General features: G+C 38.5%; 1 protein-coding gene across 1 annotated transcript; it reads left to right on the plus strand.

Moving 5' to 3' along the window:
- Positions 1 to 4,794: 4,794 nt before the first annotated feature.
- bgn (biglycan) lies at positions 4,795 to 21,519 on the plus strand. The gene is made up of 8 exons (XM_005808676.2): positions 4,795 to 5,002; positions 10,900 to 11,164; positions 16,596 to 16,708; positions 17,250 to 17,463; positions 17,603 to 17,713; positions 17,942 to 18,035; positions 20,079 to 20,217; positions 20,304 to 21,519. Exons 2-8 carry the CDS (start codon positions 10,915 to 10,917, stop codon positions 20,499 to 20,501), a joined length of 1,119 nt encoding a protein of 372 aa, XP_005808733.1. The 5' UTR covers positions 4,795 to 5,002; positions 10,900 to 10,914; the 3' UTR covers positions 20,502 to 21,519.
- Positions 21,520 to 22,478: the final 959 nt, after the last annotated feature.

The following is a 22,478-nucleotide window of genomic DNA, read 5'->3' on the forward strand; positions in this document are numbered from 1 at the left end:
AATAAGAAATATTTGCAGACAGGGATAAATATGCCATATTAAAGACATCCAAAGAGGGTTAGGATGATTTACATAAGTGTTTCATAAAATCAAGAGAATTTTTGCAACAACAACAAAAAAATTAAATCAAACTTTTTTGACATCTTATTTAAGTTTGAGTCATTTGAACTCATTGCCAGGGTAATCATTTGTTTAATCTCTGGATACACATTGCACAGTATATCACTTTGAGTAATAAATAAAAAATACGACATATTGAGTTATGTTGAGAGTGAAGTGAAGATTTACAGATGCTGTTTTTACGACTGAGGTAGGAGGTTTCATCACAGAGCTACGTTTCTGGAGCTCTAAATGAAGACCAGAAGGTCTCTTACAGATGTTTGAGTTGCAAAACAAAAAATCAATGATGGAGGCCGATGACAGCATAAACAATGCTCTATGTATGTTTAGAAAATTTTACATGAGCAGACAAACGCATGCTAGGTTGTCTTTTTCTGTGCTTGGGCATGTAATCACATGTTAGGTCTCTGCTGTAGTCTTGTATATTCGGTGCAATCTCCAGTCTCTATAATTGTACAGTCATTTTGTAAATGGCACACTACTGTCTAAGAAATTGCACATTTGCTCTAACCCTGCATTTCCTTTACACTTTTTGTTGAGATGAAACTTTCTTTGGTGTGTCTGCACAAATAGATGCTACAGATATGGGGAGTAGTTTTAATTTCTGACATGTTTGACATATCGAATGCTGTCCATTGTAGCACACATTACTAAACTGCTAAGCGCACACAACAGCTGTTTTGCATCATGTCAGGCTAAAGCCAGATCCCACTTGTAAGTGGTTGACCGAAGAGCGGTGTCAGGCTTCTCCTCTCCAGCGTCCTGTCTGTTCTGCTCAAGACAGCAGCTTCCTGTGTTTGTTATTGGATTGGAGGGGGTGCTAGCTGATAAAATAAAAAACATGGATAACAAACAGCAAAATAATCTTCTCTCTGATGAGGATGGTTGCAAGGAATACAGAAATAATTTGAGATTAGGTAAAGAGGATAGTTTATGGATGCAGCATTAGATTCTAATGTACACTCAAGTTCAATTGAAACTAAATAGTGATAGATGTAATGTATAGGTGGCATAGCTGTTTGGTTTTGTTGTTTGTTGAGTCTAACATTAAGTTACTTTTCCTGGTTTAGGTCAGTTAGTATTATAGAAACGATTTGCTAAATACATCCATCCATCCATCCATCCATTTTCTTCCGCTTTATCCGGGGTCGGGTAGCAGCTTCAGAAGGGAGGCCCAGACTTCCCTCTCCCCAGCCACTTGTTCCAGCTCTTCCTGGGGAATCCCAAGGCGCTCCCAGGCCAGCTGAGAAACCGTCCCTCCACTGTGTGCTGGGTCTTCCCCGGTGCCTCCTCCCAGTGGGACGTGCCCAGAACACCTCACCAGGGAGGCGTCCAGGAGGCATCCTGACCAGATGCCCGAGCCACCTCAAGTGGCTCCTCTCAATGTGAAGGAGCAGCGGTTCTACTCTGAGTCCCTCCCGGATGACTGAGCTTCTCACCCTATCTCTAAGGGAGAGCCCAGACACCCTACAGAGAAAACCCATTTCGGCCGCTTGCATCCGCGATCTTGTTCTTTCGGTCATGACCCAAAGCTCATGACCATAGATGAGGGTGGGAACGTAGATTGACCGGTAAATCGAGAGCTTCGCTTTTTGGCTCAGCTCTCTCTTCACCATGACAGACCGGTACATTGCCCGCTTCATGGCAGAGGCTGCGCCAATCCGCCTGTCGATCTCCCGCTGCCTTCTTCCCTCATTCGTGAACAAGACCCCGAGATACTTGAACTCCTCCACTTGGGGCAGGATTTGCTAAATACCACAATAATCGCCAATATTATTATTATCTCCACTTGCAAAAGCCTAGATAATGATGGCATCCATTTGAAAGGTTTTAGTAGTTTGTGAATGGAGTTGTTTATGGATATATTTAAAGGCAACACCTTAACCCTGTCACTTTCTGGTGACATCTTGGGGAAAAACATAAAACAAATTGGCCAACATATTAGAAATTGTGAACTGAAGAAAACTGCTGCATCCACTACTCAGATGCATGATGATACCACTGCTTAGGAAGGAAATATGTGCTGTGTCCCAAGTATCAACTTTTTGTGTGAAACAAATGCCCTCATGGACAAGGACTTTAATTTTGTTGATATCTGAAATAGGGAGAAATTTATTTTAATGCCAGACAGTCAGAAGAAACAGGTAACTTGTCTATTTCTGCAGCGTATGCAAAGTGGTTGCTGAAAAGTGTTAAACAGCAGCCACTTTTCCATTAGCACTCAACAAATCACCAACAGAGACCATGAATCAAAGATGCAAATCTTGATAATTCTCTCTGCTTGCCTCGAATAGAAAACACAACATGGCAGCGCCGACTCAAGACAAAGTGAGTGGTTGCACTGATCTCTAAACACACGTTAGCTGCTCGGTGTTACAGGGCAAAACGGGTTTAATTTGAATGCCAAGCCCTCTAGCTATAGACTAACACCATAATCAAGTGAACCACAGCAGGACGCACACAAGCACAGAGAAAGACTTGCATCCACATTCTCTTCCCAAAGGAGAGAATGAGAGGAAGATGGAATATCATCATCAAAAAGGGTTTATCTGACCTTTACTGCCATTAACCCCGCAGGGCATTGATCTGGTCTGCATACTTCTACCGAAAAGAAAACTACATACATATAGATCAAAATGAAGATATAGACTTAGACTTAGACTTGTACTTTATTGATCCCTTGGGAAGACTCCCTCAGGAAATTGAAGTTACCAGCAGCTCCCAGGCACACAGTAAGCAAAAGTGCAAAAGAATACAAAATACAAATTAAATACTAAGGTACACACCAAATGTGAGTAACCAAAACCTTAAATTATGCAAGAAAAACCTTAAATTATGCAAGAAACAAGAATATAGAATATAAATATGTGTGTCTATATCCAATTGCTTGGATAGTAATGAATGTCAAATTGATTTCACTCTATAGCATACAAGTAGCAGTGATTCAAGTGGTGTGTGTGTGTGTAAATAACTAGAAAACGTATGTGTGACAGTGTTTATGTGAGGATGGAAAAGTTCCCAGATGGAATGGCTTGGCATTTCTTCCTCTCTCTCATTCTGGGTATTGGGAGACAGGAAGTGAGAGAGCCAGGGAAAAATAGCCCGATATCCAGCAAAAAAAAAAAAGAAAAAAAAAAGAGGATTAAATAGGAAAGTGTGAAAAGAGAAAAAAAGAAGAAAAAATCAGATACAGCAAAATTGAGAATCAGTCCTACAGAAAAAGTTATATTCTGCAACCACCCTTGAAGATCGTCCAGGGTCTGTGTTGTGAAAGACTTTCTGCAGGCCAGTTTTATAACAGCAGTAATCATCTTACAAATATGTGTAAAAACATCTCTTTCTAAAATCAATGTTATTCTTGGAAAAAAACAGGGTTCTATGATGATGGGAGCATGGGAAAAAAGTACCTCTGTGAAGAACACTTTTATAAAATTGTGACCTTGAGGTGTAAAATCTAAAATGGGTTGCTTCTTTCTCATTAATTACTTTAATTAGAGATAGACACATTCATAAGCAAACTGGGATGCTGCTTGGGGCTGGGCCAGCAGGGGGCACCGTAGAGTACTTGATATCTCAAACAGATTTTATATCTTAAAACTTCATATTTGTGGCTCCACTTGTCAAAAATAAGCCTCTGATTAAAAAGTTATGAATAGCAAAGATTCTTAATTTGTTTACAAACTTTGAAATTTAAAGGTTTTTTTTACAATTCAAATGAACTGAGCTGCATTATGGACACAACTGCCAGACTAAATAAGTAAGATGGAAAATTTACTCTCTCATCATTTGAGGTGCTCTCATTTTAAATGATAGTGTGACATGGGAATGGGGACCCAATGTAAATTCTCCTTAGGACTTTAATGCTGACGGGCTCTGACATAGTCTGCAGAAAGAATCTAAGTGTTTCTTGATTAACAAGACAATCTAAGGTCGAATAAATCCAATTGTGGGAGAACCCACTCATGCACAGGAACAACATGCAAACTCAACACAGAAAGACTGGGATTCGAACCCAAGACCTTCTTGCTGTAAGGCAGTGTTTCTCAATTCCGGTCCTCAGGCCCCCCTGCCCTGCATGTTTTAGGTGTTTCCCTTCTGCTACACACCTGGATTGAATCTATGGGTGATCAACAGGTTTCTGCAGCACTTGATGGTCATGCAATCATTTGAATCAGCTGTTCTGGAATAGAGGCACATCTAAAACATGCAGAGCAGGGGGGCCTGAGGACCGGAATTGAGAAGCACTGCTGTAAGGCAACAACAATGTCTCACTTCGCCACTGCGCAGCCTGTGTTTCCTAACAAATCTTAGATGCCTTCACAAACCAGCACGATTTATTTCGAGACTGAATTACACATGACTTGAGTTCTGAAGGAAATTGGTTTCACTGTATTTTATTTAGTGTTGACAGAGTGAAGGGGGTTGTGACTTTTATCCCGTCTCCACTGTTTTAATTATTTGATAACTAGCAGAAGACACATTTTCTGTGAACATTATTTATGGCCACCTGAAAGGGTGATTGTGAGGATTGCGAAGATTTACTTAATTATGCGTTTTACTAAATAATTTTCTCAACTTCCTATTCTTCCCTCCACCCCGAAAGCCAGAAAGTAGGCTGGCTTGTTAAGTTTATGGGCTAGACTCTCCAGACACGCAGTCATTCCCCGACACACACGCGGTGGTCTGACACGTTTCTCAGAGGAACGCAGTGCGGGAGAGGAACTGCGACTGGATGTGAGAGGGAGACGCCGCGACTATCCCTAAATGTGATGAAAATATAGCAGCTCGTCTTTAAATCTTCACAGGGAGAAGGGGGAGAAGGATAAAAAAAAACTCCTTAACCCTGTTTATTTCGGACTGAATATTTTATTTCTTCAAAAAGGTAGGGAGTTTGACTACTTTATACTTTCTAAAGTAGTTTGATTTGACATTTTATTTTTGGCTAGTTAGTTTTGGTACTCTATCGATTGCTTCACATTAAGATTTTCTTTATTCATATTTTTCTTTATTTTCAATGTAGGCTGCGTTTTATTGTTGCTATTCATACTATACAGAGCAAGCTATTGCATTAACACAAATCTAGACGTATAAACATGTAGAACTGTTGTTGGAAAGGAAAATATAAGAAAAGAAAAGAGAGGGAAGGAGAAGAGGATAAAAGAAAAGAAAACAGAAGAAAGGGAAATGGAAAGGAAAGCATAGAAAAGAATAACTGCATAAGAAAAGCTTATGCAGATATTCCACTCAACCTGTTAATTTGGTTGTTCATTTCTCGACATGCACACTAGATGGCGCAAATAATCTCCACTCAGCTCAAAGGATGTGATAATTAAGTTGCATCAAACTTTCTAACGTCTGTCCCTCAATCAATACACCTTTACTTCTCAATAATCCCCGAATGCAAGAAATTTCCGAGGTACAACATGCAACTCATTTCACAACCTAGTCCTGGACTCATAGTTATTTGTTACTTTATTGGGGTGTGTTACAGTAGACCAAACACCAATTGGGAAAAAAACAGCTCATGGATGAAGTACTTAGTCTGTTTGTAGACTGTTTTTGTTGTTTTTGTTTTTATTGTTGCCAAAAACTGTATTCATGAAACTAAATATTTACAGTGTAGGGGCCCAAACTTCAGACTTCCTGAAAATTGGTCAGACAGTGGAAATTGATGGTGTGATGTGTGTATTTCCTGACCTTCCTCCCTGCCTGCCTATTAGCCAGTCTGTGGGTTGACCACTGTATACCTGCCAGTCTGTGTGCTCTCTAACTCCCTGTATGTCCATGTCTCTGTTTTAATTGTGTCATATCCTCTCTATGTTCTCTCTTTCGCTCTTTTGAAGGCTGAATTTTAAAATTGCTGCATCCAAGCAGTGGCTTTTTATTTAAATTCGTTTAGAGAGCCTCTCTGCTTTATTATTCTTACTTCAGAAAATCAGTACTCGTAGAGCAAAAAACATCTTCCCACAGGTGTGAATCTTCAGGTCTCACCAAATCTCTCTGCTGCTGAGAAATTTGACCCTCCTTCCATGTATCCGTGTTACTCTTTTTCTCCGCTCAGCTTTACTTGGGCCTCATCTCTGCAATGCTGGACAACTTGCCACCACATCGAAGCTTGGCGGCACAACAGTAGCTGCCAAGCAGTTCCTTTTTTTAGGCACAGAACTCACCAAATTACAGCCGCTGGTGGCGTTAACTCCACCCGAGTGTGCTTACCGGACCCGCCTAGCAGTAACTGCCTTCATGTCAGAGGAGGACAAGAATTAGGGATTGCACAGAAGAGCGCTTGGCACAAAGAAGTGAAGGAAATTGAGTCAAGTAGCCAGATTGCTTTCCACAGATTATTTGTGAACCACACGTTTATGTATATTCCATAAAGTCGTCGGTTTACCACATGCAAAGGGCTTGTGTACATTCAGCTATTTGCATTTTATATGTCCAGAGTTTATTGCAGCTTGGATCAAGTTCAGAACGGCAACACTACCCTAAATGAAAACACCGATTAAGTCCTTGCACTGGTGTACCAATAAGTGTCTAATATTTCATGCTCAGTCAGCACTAAGATCAGCTTAAGCAACCATGTGATTTTAATCAGCACGCAGTGTTGACGTGGCAGCTGCCAATACAGCAGCTATTAGGTGCCAGCTGGCACTTGGTAAGCCCCCCTTCAGCTCACCTTAACTTGACTGTAAAAACAGCATTTACTTTGAGGAAAGATGAAATAAAGAAGTGTTGTACGTGTTGACCAGAATTGTGGAGGGTTGAGGCATGTCCACCCTTAGGGATTTCTAGCAGCGCCAATGAGTAGTTAGGACCTGTCCAGACCACAGAGACAACACTTTTTGTAGAATTGATGATTTTATAAAATCTCAAACTTACTTAAATGTTGTAACTCTTCCAGAAGTTTAAATGATTAAGCTCACTAAAGAAACTTAGACGACTTAACTGCTGAATTATGTTTTAGCTACTGTGTACAGAAAAACAAAAGGTTTCCGGTTTCTCTTGGCTGGCAGGACTGCATCAAGGAGTTTCAGTCAGGAGGAGAAAGCTGCACCTTCCATTAACTGATTCATCATTACTTTGGGAAGCTTTATATCAATATAAGACAGGAGAATCTTGTCAGCTTCAATGCATGCCTGCGTAGTTCCAGATAGATTTACATGTTACGGGGCATGCTGTGGTGGCGCAGGGGGTTAGTACACCCCACGTTTGGAGGCCTTAGTCCTCGACGCGGACGTCGTGGGTTCGACTCCCGGTCCTGACAAAAAATACCAGCCACTAGCGCTGCAAAAACTCTTCGGAGAAAAAAATGGAAAAAAAAAAAAAAAAAGATTTACATGTTACAGGGTTTATTATGTACTTTTCAGGTGAATATATAGCTAACATGTATGTTCTAGAATTTAGAAAGAGTATATTCCTGAACTTTTAGCTGTGTACTAAATTCCTTTTACTTGACATGTTTCCAGAACTTCCAAGGTCATTTCTGGATTGTACTACATTCTCTCCAGGTTTTCTTTAGGGAATTACTGGGTACTCTCCTTTAATGTTCATGGAACTTTATGATTACAGTCTTGAAACTCATGAGGTACTTTTCTGCAACTTCAAGGTCCCTTTCTTGAGCTTACCAGTCATTTTACTGGTTACTTTCCTGGGCATTAGTGGTTACCTTGCTGTAATTTCCTGGGTTCTTTCAGGAGTCAGGCTGTATTACGAAGTGGGTCTTAAAAGGGTTCTTAGCAAGTAGGTATCCTCTAGTGTTATGTATTTTTTAAAACCCATTTTGGTACTTTTCCTGGAAGTTACTGGATACTTAAAGGAACCAAGATTTATTTGAAGGAGACAATATTAAAATGTTTGCTGAAGTACGAATATTTTTCATCCACTAATTTCCAGTGTAGTACCTCCTGCATTCTGGAAAGTAACCTTCAAGTAAACCTTCAAGCACTTGGAAAGTGCTTGAGTGCTTCAGAAAGTAACTTTCAATTTCCAGGAAAGAACAGACAGTATTTTTGCAGTGCTAACCTTTGACTTTAGCCATGTAGAGCAGTAACAAGACTGTTGATGTATAACTCCCACATTCTGTTTGTGTCTCTCGTTACCCAACTCTATTTTTTTGGTCCTTTTTCATTCTCCTGTCTAACCCTACGCCCAGCCCTCTGAACTCACATACACTCTATTCACAGCCCCACACATTATAGCAAGGCAGAAATAGCCGCATATGCATGCATCCATCCATTAAACCATTCACGGCCATTGGGTGGAAGGAAAGCTGAAGCAACAACAATTAAAATCTCTGCCTTTGGTTTGTTTTCATCAGTGCCGGATGTTTGACAGCTTGCAGCTTAACTGAAGGGAAAGATGAGGAATTTATGTGCACAAACAGTAGAGCCAGATAAAAGTGGTTATTAGGGCAGCTTGATTGTGGGATGTAGTTTAGTCTTATCGTCATGTTGTGTTTATAGCAGCTCTATACGTCAGAAGAGCTGATGAGAGACTGTACTGGCTCACATCTGCTTGTTTCCCTCAATCACACCCAGCCCTTCTGCAACTCTTTGTCTGCTACTGTAGCCCTGTAAAGCTAGACAAAAACTGCCCCACAAGTTGGAGTGCTGGTGTCACAATGCAAAGAATAAACGGCTAAAATTGTCAGTCTATAAATAAATCTGGTGTACAACCTAGCTCTTTTGTGCATCTTTGTATGTTGCATGTCATTATGTGATGTTGACTCTATATGCTCTCCCTGTGTCCTCTTGGCTGCATTCTTCTGGTTAAGTCAAGGCCAGTGGTGTTTTCTTTCTTTTCTACAAAATGGTATAATTTGGCAGCTATTTTTATTACAAAGACCAGTCTGCAGTGAGCCATTTATTCATGCTTTCAGCCCAGGTTCACATCATGCATGGTCTCTTTGTCTCATTGCCTTGAATTCTCCCAAATAGTAGCAAGTATTTCTTTGAATAGAGTTAAAACCCCTTTAGTTGCAGAGAGGATTGCATGAACGGCTTTTAAGTACAATCCGACGTACTATAAATGGATTAACGTCTTTGGATAAAATATATGGGGAATTGAGTTTAAGCATATTTAGAACAGGACACTAAACATTTAGATGTATTTATAGTAAAATGAGGCACAATAGACCATTACAACAATAAAAAGGCACATTTAGATATCTGGAAGTAAATAACCCAAATTCCTCTTACATCATTCTTCTTTGTCATCCATCCTTCAATCACTTTTAACTCTGACAATAAGATAACCTTCACCGTACACTCCTGCAGCTTGACTTAGATATCATGTTATTTCACAGTAAGATTCCTTAACAAACGTACTGTTTGTGTCCTACATATTAACAACAAGACTTTCCAGCCTACACACAAGAAACAACAGACAAGGTCAGAGGAGGAACTGGCATGACAAGGCTAGAGATTACAGGCTTTCAGGTCATCCATGTGTCTTGTATGGGAGTCGGTTTTACTTAATTGGATTAGCCCCAAGGCTCACAGTTCCTGCTGTCCAAATCAATTGACCAAGTAAAATTTGGGTCATCCATGAACTATTTTTTTGTCTACATTTACAGGTTGAGTTCACCTATTGGTTTGTCAAGTCGCTGCAGAAAAGGCCAAGAAAGCAAACAAACAGACACAAACATGTTTAAAGTCCTGGGGACCTTGATTAGTGTGTAGCAAGTGTGTGTGTGTGCATGTGCACACAACTCTGACATCATGGAGACTGTGTTTCACAATATCCAGACACTTCCTCGCAAGTGAATGGCCTGCTTTGTTGCAAAGCCTGATTTAAAGGAATAAACCTTTCCATCATTTTAGGTAATACATTCTTTGCTATCTGATTGGACAGTGAGCAAATGACTCACTTTGCCGGGAACATTGGAGGCAGTAGTGAAAATTTGGTGTGGTAGGAGACATTTTCCCTTGCTGGGTCATTTTCTGGCACGTGGGACAGGGGGAATGAGTGCATTTCTCCTCTTTAGCCTCCAGCCTGAGTCTGCTTGTGAGGTGTGGTGTAAACAGTAGGGCCCTTGTAATTAAGGATAAGTAGACCATTTCATAATATCCTTCGACCACTTCATTGACTCCACGTCAGTGACAGGATTTCCCAGTTGGGAGGGTCAAAACATTGGAAATGAGGCACTGTCTGTATGTAACATTGAATGCATCACCTGTATATTTCAAATAAGTTTACAGTCCTCTGCACCTGTAGAAGGAGGTCAAGACAAAATCTTTTGCTTGAGATCATTTGCAGCAGTTAATTTAAGCTTTTCCAAAACGATGCACCATGACAGAAAATATGCATCACTTTGCCTCATTTTCAATCCATTTTAACAGTTTTTTTTACCAAAGGTTTTCCAAACCTGATTAAGCTTTATCATCACTGGTTTTAAAGTGTGAATGAAATACCTCCGTTGCATGCAAAGTAATAAAGGTTACAGAGCATTTGTTGTTTTAGTCATAAAAAACCCCAACTTAAAATATGCATTCAGATGAGGTCAGTTTGTCAGATTAAAAGTGTATGTCTTCATTAGCTGTAAGTGGAAAATCATCATAATTAACAGAAATAAAGGTTTTCAAACATTCAGCTGTGTGTAATTCGTGTGCATAATGTTTTCATTTAGTTATGCAATTCCTAAAATTAGTGTTATTCCAATTTAATGAATGGGTCTTTATTTGACACAATCAAAGTTTTGAGAATAAAAGGCATTCCATGTGCCTACATTCATATTCAGTAAAACTCACACTGCTCTCCCATTTCTCTATGTTTTCCCAGGTGTCTTCATCTAAGATGTTGCCACATTGCTCCCTTTTGTTATTGCTGTGTGCAGCCCAGCTGCTCTCTAGCTCCTCCGCTTTGCCCTTTGAACAGAGGGGCTTTTGGGACTTTGCCCTGGACAGTCTGGAGAACGGCGGGATGATGTCGATGGTGAGGGATCAGGAGGAAGGCTCAACCACGGAGGAGATCCTCACTCCCGACGTTCCCATGTGTCCATTTGGATGCCACTGCCAGCTTCGGGTCGTCCAGTGCTCGGACCTCGGTTAGTGAGAGTGCATGTGAAGACACCAAGTAGGCAAACAGAACAAGGAAATGTTGAAACTCAGACACATGAAGGCACTACTTTAATGGCTGAGGAGCACAGAGTAATCTAGTTTTACAAAGTTAGAAATTGGGTCAAAAAGAGGCAGTTTCTCCCTCCTGGTTATGCTGTTATGTTTTTACTGGGAAAAACATTTCCTTTAGGGATTATGTGTTCCAGTTTTTTTTTATGTAGATGCTCAGTGGGAGATAACACTAAAGAGAAAAAATGTAATAAAAAAAAGGCTGGATCAACAACATCAGGGGTGGTGGAGAAAAATGAATTATTTTTGCATTAAAAACAGGATCTCTGTCATTTCCTTACTGACTTTGGAGAAGGGTTTATGTTTTGTTTTGTTTGTCAGACCACATGCTAATTATTTGATTAAATCCAAGATGGAGGGACATGGATTTTAAGATGAAGGGCAGGATACAAAATTATGAAAAGTTTAGCACGAGAAGGCTTTCCAGATCTAAATGAAGGATCTTATACTGTTATGATTTCCCTTCTGGTATTACTGTTTGATCAAACAAGATGAAATCTTAATATATACTACTTTTATGCAAATAAATTACACTCAATTATATCAAAAGCTTTATTATGTGCCTCAGTCGTTTTAGGATTCTGTTTATATTTCAGCATCCTGTGGATATTCAAAGTGCAAACAGTTTTCCCTTTGTGGGAGCAGTTAAAGTCCTCTAGCCGTCCTATAAATAAAAAAGTGTCTCCGTGATATTTTTGCCATTAAGCTCCAATAAGAAATCTGTCTTTAGACAAGATGGTTTTGTTGAATCATCATTTTAAAAGCTCTGTATATTTACTGTCCTCAGTCTTTTCTGCAGCGGGTAAATGTGGAAGCGTATAATTTCCGAGATGTCAAGTGCTTATTTAGAACAGATGTATTTTGGTGGTGGCGTCTGTCTCCTCTCAGCCTGCATCCCAACATGATGTTGAGAATTTGTGTTGGTGAGGGACCGGGGGGTTTAGTGGGTGAAAGGGTTGTCAGTTTGTGTTTAAGCTTTGGGATTTGTGGCTGATATGGGTGACGAGTTGCGGTGTGGGGTTTTGAAGTTTAAAGGATCCACTTGATTAGGGTCTTGGTGAGTTTTTTTTTTGTTTTTTTTTTTGTGATGCAGGCATGCAAAATAAATTTGGAGGGTTACGTGCAGAAAGCCGAATGAAATGAGCCGTATGTTAATGTTGCAGAGACGGTTGCAAGACATTTTACATTCAGATGCGAGATTTTTTTTTCACCTTGATGGAAGTTCACTAGTAGACACACTGTCAACACAAAAACAAGCTGGAAATACTCACAAATGTTATAGTTGTACTTGGCTATTGAAAGAAAAATATCAGGTCTTTCCTTTCTTGGTTCACAGTGTCTTCATTATGGAAGTCACTGGTTTTAAAGAGTAATTCATAAACAAGAAACGTTGCAAAAGAAATGTTATTGGTTCCTGCCATCTGATTCAGTCCTTGCCTTCAAAATATTGATGTGTTTAAGAGAACTAACAGTTAAGCCCAAAATGAATAAACCCCTGGCCAAGTTGGGCTTTTAAGTTCAATCTTTTAATTTGACTGACATTACTTCTGACTTGGAAATAGTATAGATGATTTGGAGGGATGGGAAGGAGGACTTAGAGACTTGTAGCTCATCACCAAACATGAATTGGTAAAATCCAGTGGAAACATGCAAAAGATTGCCAGCGTTTTTAAAAAGCATTTGATTTCTGCAATGCCAATGAAGATCTTTCTTTTTATAGATTGTTGAGAAATGAATAAATTTTTCATGTAAATTGATATTTCATTACATTGTTTTATGATCTTTTGAGAGAGGTCTCCTTTTTGCCTGGGAAACAAACTTTTTGTTTGAATGAAAATGACTAACTCTAAATCTGCCAGGGGTTTGAATAAATTTGGGTATAACTCTTGATTGACATTTGTTTTTTACATCAAAAGGAATAATTAACCAACTTTATTTATAATATAATCCATGAAAGAGGAAGACTTTTATCTTACCCTTAAAGTCTGAGCTTTATTTGAAGATCCAATAAAATAAAAATTTTTTTCTCAGTGATTCACAAAAAAAAAATGATACTATTTATGAGCAATCTACCTTTGGAATGATATGCTGTATGAAATTTTTGAAGATTGCTTATTTTGAAAGGTTAGGTAGATTCTTGTTCATGACTGGTTTAGTTCTGCTGGTAATGTGGAACCATAATCTAAATTGCTATTGACTGATACTTCAGTTTGACTTTTGAAAGTTCATATAATGTTTACTTCTAAAGTTTAAATTACAGTGTGTTGCCGATGTTGGCTTAAACAAGGTTGGTTATTGAATTCTTCTTTTGTAATAAGTAACATATGGTAGAAAAAGTGTATCATCCTTCATTTGAAACAACAAATGAATGAATCTGAATTCTGCATTTGAGTACCATAACCAAACATAAAATTTTTAAAAATCATATTTTTTCCCAAGAATATTTAGTATTTTTGTGACCGCACTGCATTACTCTTTGTAGATTCACCAGTGGCAAAAACTGAATAATTTCCTGGATGAAGCCACTGCAGCAGGTCTCCTAGCTTTGAGTGGGTGTGGTAATTACCAGAGGAAGCTGCTCAGGGTTTGTTCCTGTGTGGTGTCATTCAGGGTGTGGCACCGTACAGCCTAAGTCATATATCTAAAGTTAACTGTAGTTGGACAACACTGGGCATAGTCTTGTGGGTCAGATGTGGTTGGTGGCCGGTTGAGTCCCATCGCGACAGCTGGCGCGCTCTCACCAGTCGGTCTAGTTGCATCATGGTCTGGTCCAGATGAGGTTTTTAACAGGGTTCAGATGTGCTTACACGTCCTCTGACCACATCTGATACATGTGTCCACGTGGCTCTGTGGCTTATTTCTATGATTACTGGTTATGCTGTGCAATGAGTCATTTTTTTCAGGAATAAAGCAGGTGTATTAGTTTTTTTAAAAATTATTTTTAGTTTTTTGAATTCGGGTTGCCTAATGTAATTATGAGCATTCAGTATCGTACTCATCAATAGAGAGTAGTCAGGGTGATGACAGTTAGGAGGACCTTGAAGAAGCTATGTGGAATCAAGTTCAACTCACAACATTATGATTTAACTATAGTCATTTAAAATGTTCAAACCCAGAATATTAGTGGGAGTTATTCATCACTTTTGCGCTACAATAGGGTCTGCTTTCAGAGTCTCAGTCAAAAAGTCTTGTAATGTATAAATGAGGGTACTGGGAGCGGGGGTCGAGGGGAGCAGCATGGTGTCAACAATTACAAGCCATTAAAAATGAAAGAAATTGACACTATATAAAATATTAATATTGAATTCCCTCAAATTGCTGCAGCTTTAAGTTTGAGATGTTTTAAATGGCAAAACATGAACTTGAATGAACCCAATTTTAGCGAGCATTTAGCTTTAATCACTCGGATTCTCTTCCAGCTTCATTCTGTCGACTATGGTAAATACACAGTAGATAGGCTGATAGACCATCAACATATAGTGACACTGGACAGTCAACATCTCAAGTTTTAAAAATGTAGAGTTGTGCCAACTTGCATGTTTGTTTGTTTTTTTTGTCATCCACTAAATCATTGAAGGAAAATGTACACAAAACAAAAATAGTTGGTGCATCAAAAAGAAGGGATAACAGTAGCTCATTAGTAGGACCCTGGAATGTCAGCTTTATTACTTTCCAAATTCCATTTTATTTTTTAAATGTTGAAGAATGAGGAGAGTTTTCACATTCTTGAGTCTCCAGTCAATTGTGTGGTGACAAATGTTGAAGAAAGGTTTTTCTGCCAATTCATACCATTACTAGACCTGAAACTTGAACTAAGCTTTGGGTTTTTTCCATTTTTTTGGAGAACATCTGTGTTTCAGTGAGTATTTTTGCCATGTCTGACCATCTTTCCTGTCTGTGTGGAAAGAAGAGCCAAGTTGAGCCGAGCCCCACCTTACCTGGTAGCGACATGTGTTGGAGTGGCATGAGCCAAGACACCACAGAAACCACTGTATAGCTTTTCCTACTCACAATTATCAGTTAATTCTGAGAAACTACACATTTTATTGTGGACCTCAACTATCTGCAGCAACTACCATGACCTTCCCACTAAGCAGATGAGACACAATAAAAAGCAGGGCCCAGGTGCATCTGATGGCAAGTTCCAATCTGAAAAACAAACAGCCTATTGGTGGAGATGGTACAAGAGCTACTGGAATACAACGCCATGAATTTGTTTCAGTTAGGGGTAGTTAAATAGTCACAATTCAAGGCAAAAGTAATAAGAAACTATATTTGGTGATGTGTTAGTAGTTGAAAGGCAAGTGGCAACTGTGGAGAGAAACCACTCTCCAATAACAGGCTGAAAACCCAAAACAGAACCAGTTTCAGTATCTGTAGCTCTCTGGAGTGACTGTCTATGGGTTAGACTGATATATGTATATATATATAAAAACAGAGACAAAGACAAAAGCTAGAATTGCTGGGCCAGGGCTACTTTCTATGGAAAAGATAAACAGGGAGATTTCACATAATAAACAACTAATCTTCAAGCAATGGCATATTGCTAAACACTTAGCAACTAAATATGTCTTGTATAGAAAAAAATAGGAACAGAATACAAAAGTAATTGCAACAATAGCTGTGAATAATGCAAAAATGAAGTGTAGAAAAGTAAAGTAGTCTGTAACTTCAACTGTAACTTTAGCATATAACTATAGCGATAGCTCAGGATAACCTGAGCCACTCTTAACTATGAGCTTCATGAAAAAGAAAATCAACCTCCCTCCATAATATGTCCCTAGGAAGTGCAACTGCGTTTGTTTTTTTTTTTAACAGGGACAAAAATGACAAAATGAAGACACTTGTTCTTAACATCACAATGCTTCACCACTTGCACATTAACACATGCAGCTTGTTTATTCTTTTTATGTGTTCATTTCACACCCGTACTTTTTATTTGATGTGTGCCCTAGTTTATGGCGTTTCGGTCCCATCCTTCGTGACTTATGTCAAATGGAAACCAGATGGAAAACATCTGGGTTCCCCATCTGGCATTAGGGGAGCTCATGTTTCTGTGAGACTGTTTGTGAGTCTGTCCCCTTACTACTGTAGATTTCTACGTGTGACCTCCAAGTATGCGTCAATGTCAACCTTTTTATTAAAATAGCATGAAAGCAATCATTTAAGTTTATGCAGGGGTGTGATTTGTGCAGCTATTTATTTTTTAAAACTGTGTGTCTGTGTGAAATACCCTTTGAGGTTTTCTTTGGAAAACAAACTGCTTTTTGTGTGTTGGTTGACTCTCACCTAGGGAAGCATTTAATGGAGGATGACTCTCTTCTCTGTTTTTGTTGGTCTTGTCTTTAGGTTTGACAGAGGTGCCCAGGAATATTCCTCCAGACACCAAGTTTCTGGACTTGCAGAACAACCGTATCACTGAGCTAAAAGAAAATGACTTCAAAGGCCTTACTAACTTATATGTAAGAGACACACACAGTGGGAATCTATTCATAATGCTCTGCTCCTTATTGACCTTTTGAAGTTTTGCAGCTGCTGCTTTTATTGGCTTTATTTCTGTGAAGGTTCAGCTTGATCCTCATCTTCTTTGGGATTTAGAAGTTTATTTCCCCTCTGTTTCTCACTCAGTTCACAGAAAACCTTAACTGTATTAAAACGTGACCAATTTGGAGTATGGAGGACTTCCAAGCAAAAAGGCTTTACTCAAGACTGACCCTCATTCAATATCCCTGACCAAAAGAAATATTAAGTCTGGCAGTTTATGAACTTCCTGAGTAAAGCAAATGCTCACTATCTTTGTGCATTTGCTTTAGCCTTACCAGATTATACCTTGCACACACCACTATAGTAGAAGCAGAGGCTAAATAAATGAACTTTTGTGCACTCTGCAAACAACGTTATGTTTTTCTACATTCACATTTTTAAAAAGAATCCTAATGAAGGTCTTATCCGTATGAAATACAGAGCTTTTGACTTTGTGTTTTCATTGGTTGTTACATTTAGGCACTCTCTGTGAGGAATAACAAGATTTCCAAAGTCCATCCCAAAACTTTTGCCCCTTTGAAGCATATGCAGAAGCTCTACTTTTCAAAGAATCTGCTGGCCGCCGTCCCCAAAAACCTGCCTGCCTCTCTGGTTGAGCTGAGGATTCACGAGAACCGCATCAAGAAGGTGGCAGCTGGAACCTTCTCAGGACTGGGCAACATGCATTGCATAGGTTAGAAATGCCGATGACTTCAACAATCCCGGCTATACTCTGTGGTACTCACCACAGTATGTGTGGCACCACCACGGACTTGGTAAATTAAAGGGAGAAAAGTTTATTTCATAGCTTTAATATTGACTTTATCTTGCAGAAATGGGAGCAAACCCTATCCAGAACAGTGGTTTTGAGCCTGGAGCCTTTAAAGGACTGAAATTAAATTATCTGCGTATATCAGAGGCCAAGCTAACTGGAGTGCCTAAAGGTAGGAAGTCAGATATTTCGATGGAAGTCTAAGAAATTTAGAAACAAAAATTCATGAACTATTCAAAGGATTGGCTCTGGGTTTGCCTGAAGTTGTTTTACCTCTCTAAAAACCTTCAACCTTGTTTAATTTTACTTTTTTTTTTTGATGCATTAACCTTTCAGATTTTAGATAGTTTTATTTTACTTTCATGTTGTGTAACTCAAATGTTTGGGGTTTGGCCTTTAGATCTTCCAGACAGTCTTCATGAGCTTCATCTGGACCACAATCAGATCCAGGCTGTGGAACTGGAGGACCTGAGCCGCTACAGAAACGTCCAGAGGTATTTTTCACACCTAAACACCAAACTGTTTTAACTGTTTTTGATCTACATCTGAAAACCAGTCACAAACCACAATATTAACTTTTCAAATCTTAGCAAGAGTTCTTGACTGAAATTACTGGGAGATAGTTTGATTTCAACTACGTAATCAAACCAAACTAATCAAATTGCATTAATTTTGATTAATTAATTACACAAATTTTAAACATGCTAAACATTTTAACACAATTTATCTCATTTTATCTTTACAAACATAAGAACCGTTGCATTCGCATGTTTCCAGTACACCCATAAATTTGACGCACAAACAATATCCGCAAACAACAGTGATAAAGAACAAAAGCTGCTTCTCTTAGCACACATTTGGTTAATTTTTGCTTCAAAAAGCAATCTAATGGGATACTGGAAAAAAATATTGTTGTGTGCAAATTGTACAGAAAAGAATTACCCTATTAAAGATACTATTATATTACACATAAACAGCATATTGGTTTTCTTGGGCAGTTCTGTCAGTCTAATTTTTACAGTAATATAATGCTGCAGGTGGGTTTAAAGCTGATCATAATTTATGTAAAGATGGATGGTGCTAAATACACGAAAGGAAAGTTGTAGGTTGCAAAAACTTGAGACTGATGTGAAACCGCCCTACACATACCTCCAGAGCTACAGTTATAGTATTTAAAACCAAGCATAATTATGTCTTTGAATGGTCAAAACCTAATATGTATTTTTTTGCAGGTCCTTTCCATCAAATATGACTAAAATTTTGAGTATAATAACAGACAGAAATTTCAGACTCCAAATGTACAGAGCTGGTAGAGGCTTCCAGTTACAATTACAGCAGAAGGAAGTTCTACAAAGCAGCAGTAGCTTATTATCAGCTTTGACATCAACTGCACTTTAATATCCTCATTTGTATGTTGAGTGTCTGACAAATGCATATACTGTACACAAAGATACAAAACCAATTAATCTGGGGCTGGAAACAAATGCATGTAATTCTTTTTAGATTTTTATTTTCTAAAAGAAAAAAGAAATTAAGACCACAGATTATTTTCCCTCCAATTCCCAAGTATGCATTGCAAATCACTGTAGACAGTTCACAGCAAGTATCATAAAAAATACTATGGTCATGACTGAGGCTGTGTTCATTAAATCCTAAGCCTTCCAAAACAAACACAATTGCCTCACATTAACCTTCAAAGAGGAGCACTAATAAAGATAAGGAAGACTCAACATGATAATTAAATCTAAACCATGATCTACAGCTTCTTTGATGCTCCTCCCTTTGACTGAAATGCTTCCAGTATGACGGGACTGGAGTCATTTAGCTAAACAAACCAAACAACACAGCTAACAGTGTGTGATTCTCCTCACAGTATGGAAGCCATTAGTGGTTGGTGTAATCTTTATAAATGGGAGCTGCGAGTAGAGATGGATTTCAGGGCGTGGGAATAGCTAAATAGTTGTTTTATAAGAATTAGAGGAGACTTTATACTTTGAAATATATTGTGTGTCCTCCACCACAGTAGAGGCATTTTTAATATGTTCCAATGAACTATCTAATAATGCAAAATCGTTTGCTATGTCATTTTAATCTTTCCTATTTTCATGTCCCAATTTAAATAGTTTGTCTCAGCAGTTTTTTGAGTAATCGATGTTAAAAAAGGTTCCTAGTAATTACCTTTAGAAACCTTTTCATATAATAAATATTGAAAAACTTAAAAGCACAAATGTTAATAATAGATCTGCTTCTCTAAAATGTCAAGTCTCTATTTTAATAATTAACCTGTGTGCTTAATGGTGGTTAAATGTCAGAAGGTCCCATGTGAAATACACAAATTCAAATCAGTTGCCTTTTTTTATCTTTTCTGAAGAAAAGAATTGAACTACTGCTTTATAGATGACCACTTCTATGTCCAACTAAGGGGAAGCACTTTGCTGCTTTAATGACACTCAGGCAGTGAAGAGTGGAATTTGTTATAAGAGCAAGGCACTGGTTTTTGAATTTAAAACTTTTTTTCCTCTTCTTTCATTTTCTAGATTGGGTCTTGGCTTTAACCATATCCGCAATATAGAGAATGGCAGCCTGTCATTTTTGCCCATGCTGAGGGAGCTGCATCTGGACAACAACCGGCTCACACGCGTTCCCCAAGGCCTTCCGAATATGAAGTACCTACAGGTTAGCCTGAATAACCTTTTGTTTTTAACAGATTTTTTTTTTTTTAATTGTCCTGTTCTAACTTATCGTCTTGCCTTGTTTTTAAGGTGGTGTACCTCCACTCCAACAACATCAGTCAGGTGGGCGTGGACGACTTCTGCCCCCGAGGGTTCGGGATGAAGAGGACGTACTATAACGGCATCAGCCTGTTTGAAAACCCTGTGAACTACTGGGAGGTGCAGCCGGCAACATTCCGCTGTGTGAACGACCGGTTTGCCATTCAGTTCGGAAATTACAAAAAATAAAACCAACGGAAATGCTTGGCAACACAAAGAATGAGGCCAACGTGTTGAGGAAAAAATGAATAGAAGAAACATGATTAAAATAATGTCTAAAAAGAAAACAACACTTGAGATGTCACGAAAGGAAACTATGTCTGAGATTATTGAGTTTATAATTGTTACGTATGAGGTGAAATCGAGTAATGGAGGAGATGGGTAATAAACGTACGGAGTAGATAGCAAAGTGAAATACATAATCCCAGAACTTGAAGTAGGTGGAGAGCAGAATTTGTGCAGAACTGCAACCAGCTTTGCATTTTCAGCTTGCAGTTTTGAAGCTATTTTCCATCTAAGTCAGTGTGAAGAGTGCTGAAACCTTGTGAAACCTTTCAGTACATCAATCTTTACAATAGTTGTTATTGTGACTGAGCTTCTATTGCTATTTTCTTTGGTAAGGAATATAAGTAAAACATTGATAAGTAGTGCATTTTTGAATGTTTATATACAGTATATATCTATATATATAGATATATATATCTATATATATCTATATATATATCTATATATATATATATATATATATATAAAGGTGCTCTATGTCCTCTGTGTGCTGATTTGTAAAAAAACAACAACAAACAAACAACAAAACCAAAGTTTGTCCCCATTTTAGTTAATTCACTGATTTAACGTATTTTGGTCATGAACTCTGTGATTCTGACATATGAAGTTAGAAAGTCAGAGTAGTTTTACTCCATCTCCTAGACCCAGAGATAAAAAAAATAATAATAATCAGAAGGGAAATCCTTTTAAAGCACCTTACTGAAATATTTTATACAGATTTCTTACTGAATTCATTCTGTGCCTTTTATTAAATATAGTCAGGGCCTATCCCACACTCAATAAATACATCCGCTTGCTTTAAGACAATGAAGGTAGTGTGTTCACAAAGTGCAAGAAACAGTAGTAGTGATAAAGCATTGTTTTGCACAGATTTTCTTATATGCTTTATTTGCTTCAGGGTACAGTATGGAGGAGTGGGGGGTTGGGGCAGCGGGTGGAGGGTTTGGGGGGAGGTGGGCGGTGAAGTAGCATGTTTACAATAGTACCCCTATGTGCAACTACTTTAGCTATAAGTATTATGTCCTGTCTCTATTCTGTAATCTGACAACCTACTGCTGCATGTGAATAAAGGCATTTTTAGCCTGCTGCATACAGCAAGGAAACCCCCCAACAAACTGGTGGCCCTGGGTTGAACGGTGTGTCTGGAATAAAGAAGAAAATAAAAAAAAGGAAAATACATCTTGAATGAAATCAAACTTTTAAAGTTAATAAATAAATATTAAGAAATATTCTCCACATTTGAACACTGATGTGTATTATAGCTGCATTTTATGGCCCCCGGATATTCATTGGATACAATCTTGACTTAAAGAGAACTGAATGCTTTTTGAACGTTCTCACCACTCCACTGTGCACAATTGTGAACTAAAAGAATAAAATGCTGAATTTAATTTAAGAAAATGTTTACTTTATAGATTGTAGATTGCCCCTCCTTACTATAATATCTGAAATAAAATCTCATGCAACCATTTTCTCAGAAGTCAACTAATTAGAGTCAACCTGTTATGTGAAGGCCTCAGAGGTTTGTGAAAGAACAATGATGAGTGAACAGTAAAACAACTATACAGGAATTTGAAGCATTTTAAACGGCTTTGATTATTTCACTATGTATAATCCAATATTACAGCACAACCACAAAGCCTAGAACAGTGTTTCTTAATTCCAGTCCTCAGGCCCCCCTGCTCTGTATGTTTTAGACATGCCTCTATTCCAGAACAGCTGATCTAAATGATTCCATGACCTGTTCTGCAGCCATCAAGAACTGCAGATGTCTGTTAATCACCCACAGATTCAATCTAGGTGTGTGGCAGAAGGGGAACACCTAAAACATGCAGGGTAGGGGGGCCTGAGGACCGGAATTGAGAAACACTGGCCTAGAAG

The sequence above is a fragment of the Xiphophorus maculatus genome, chromosome 1 (assembly GCF_002775205.1).
Source record: "Xiphophorus maculatus strain JP 163 A chromosome 1, X_maculatus-5.0-male, whole genome shotgun sequence".
Lineage (NCBI taxonomy): Eukaryota > Metazoa > Chordata > Actinopteri > Cyprinodontiformes > Poeciliidae > Xiphophorus > Xiphophorus maculatus.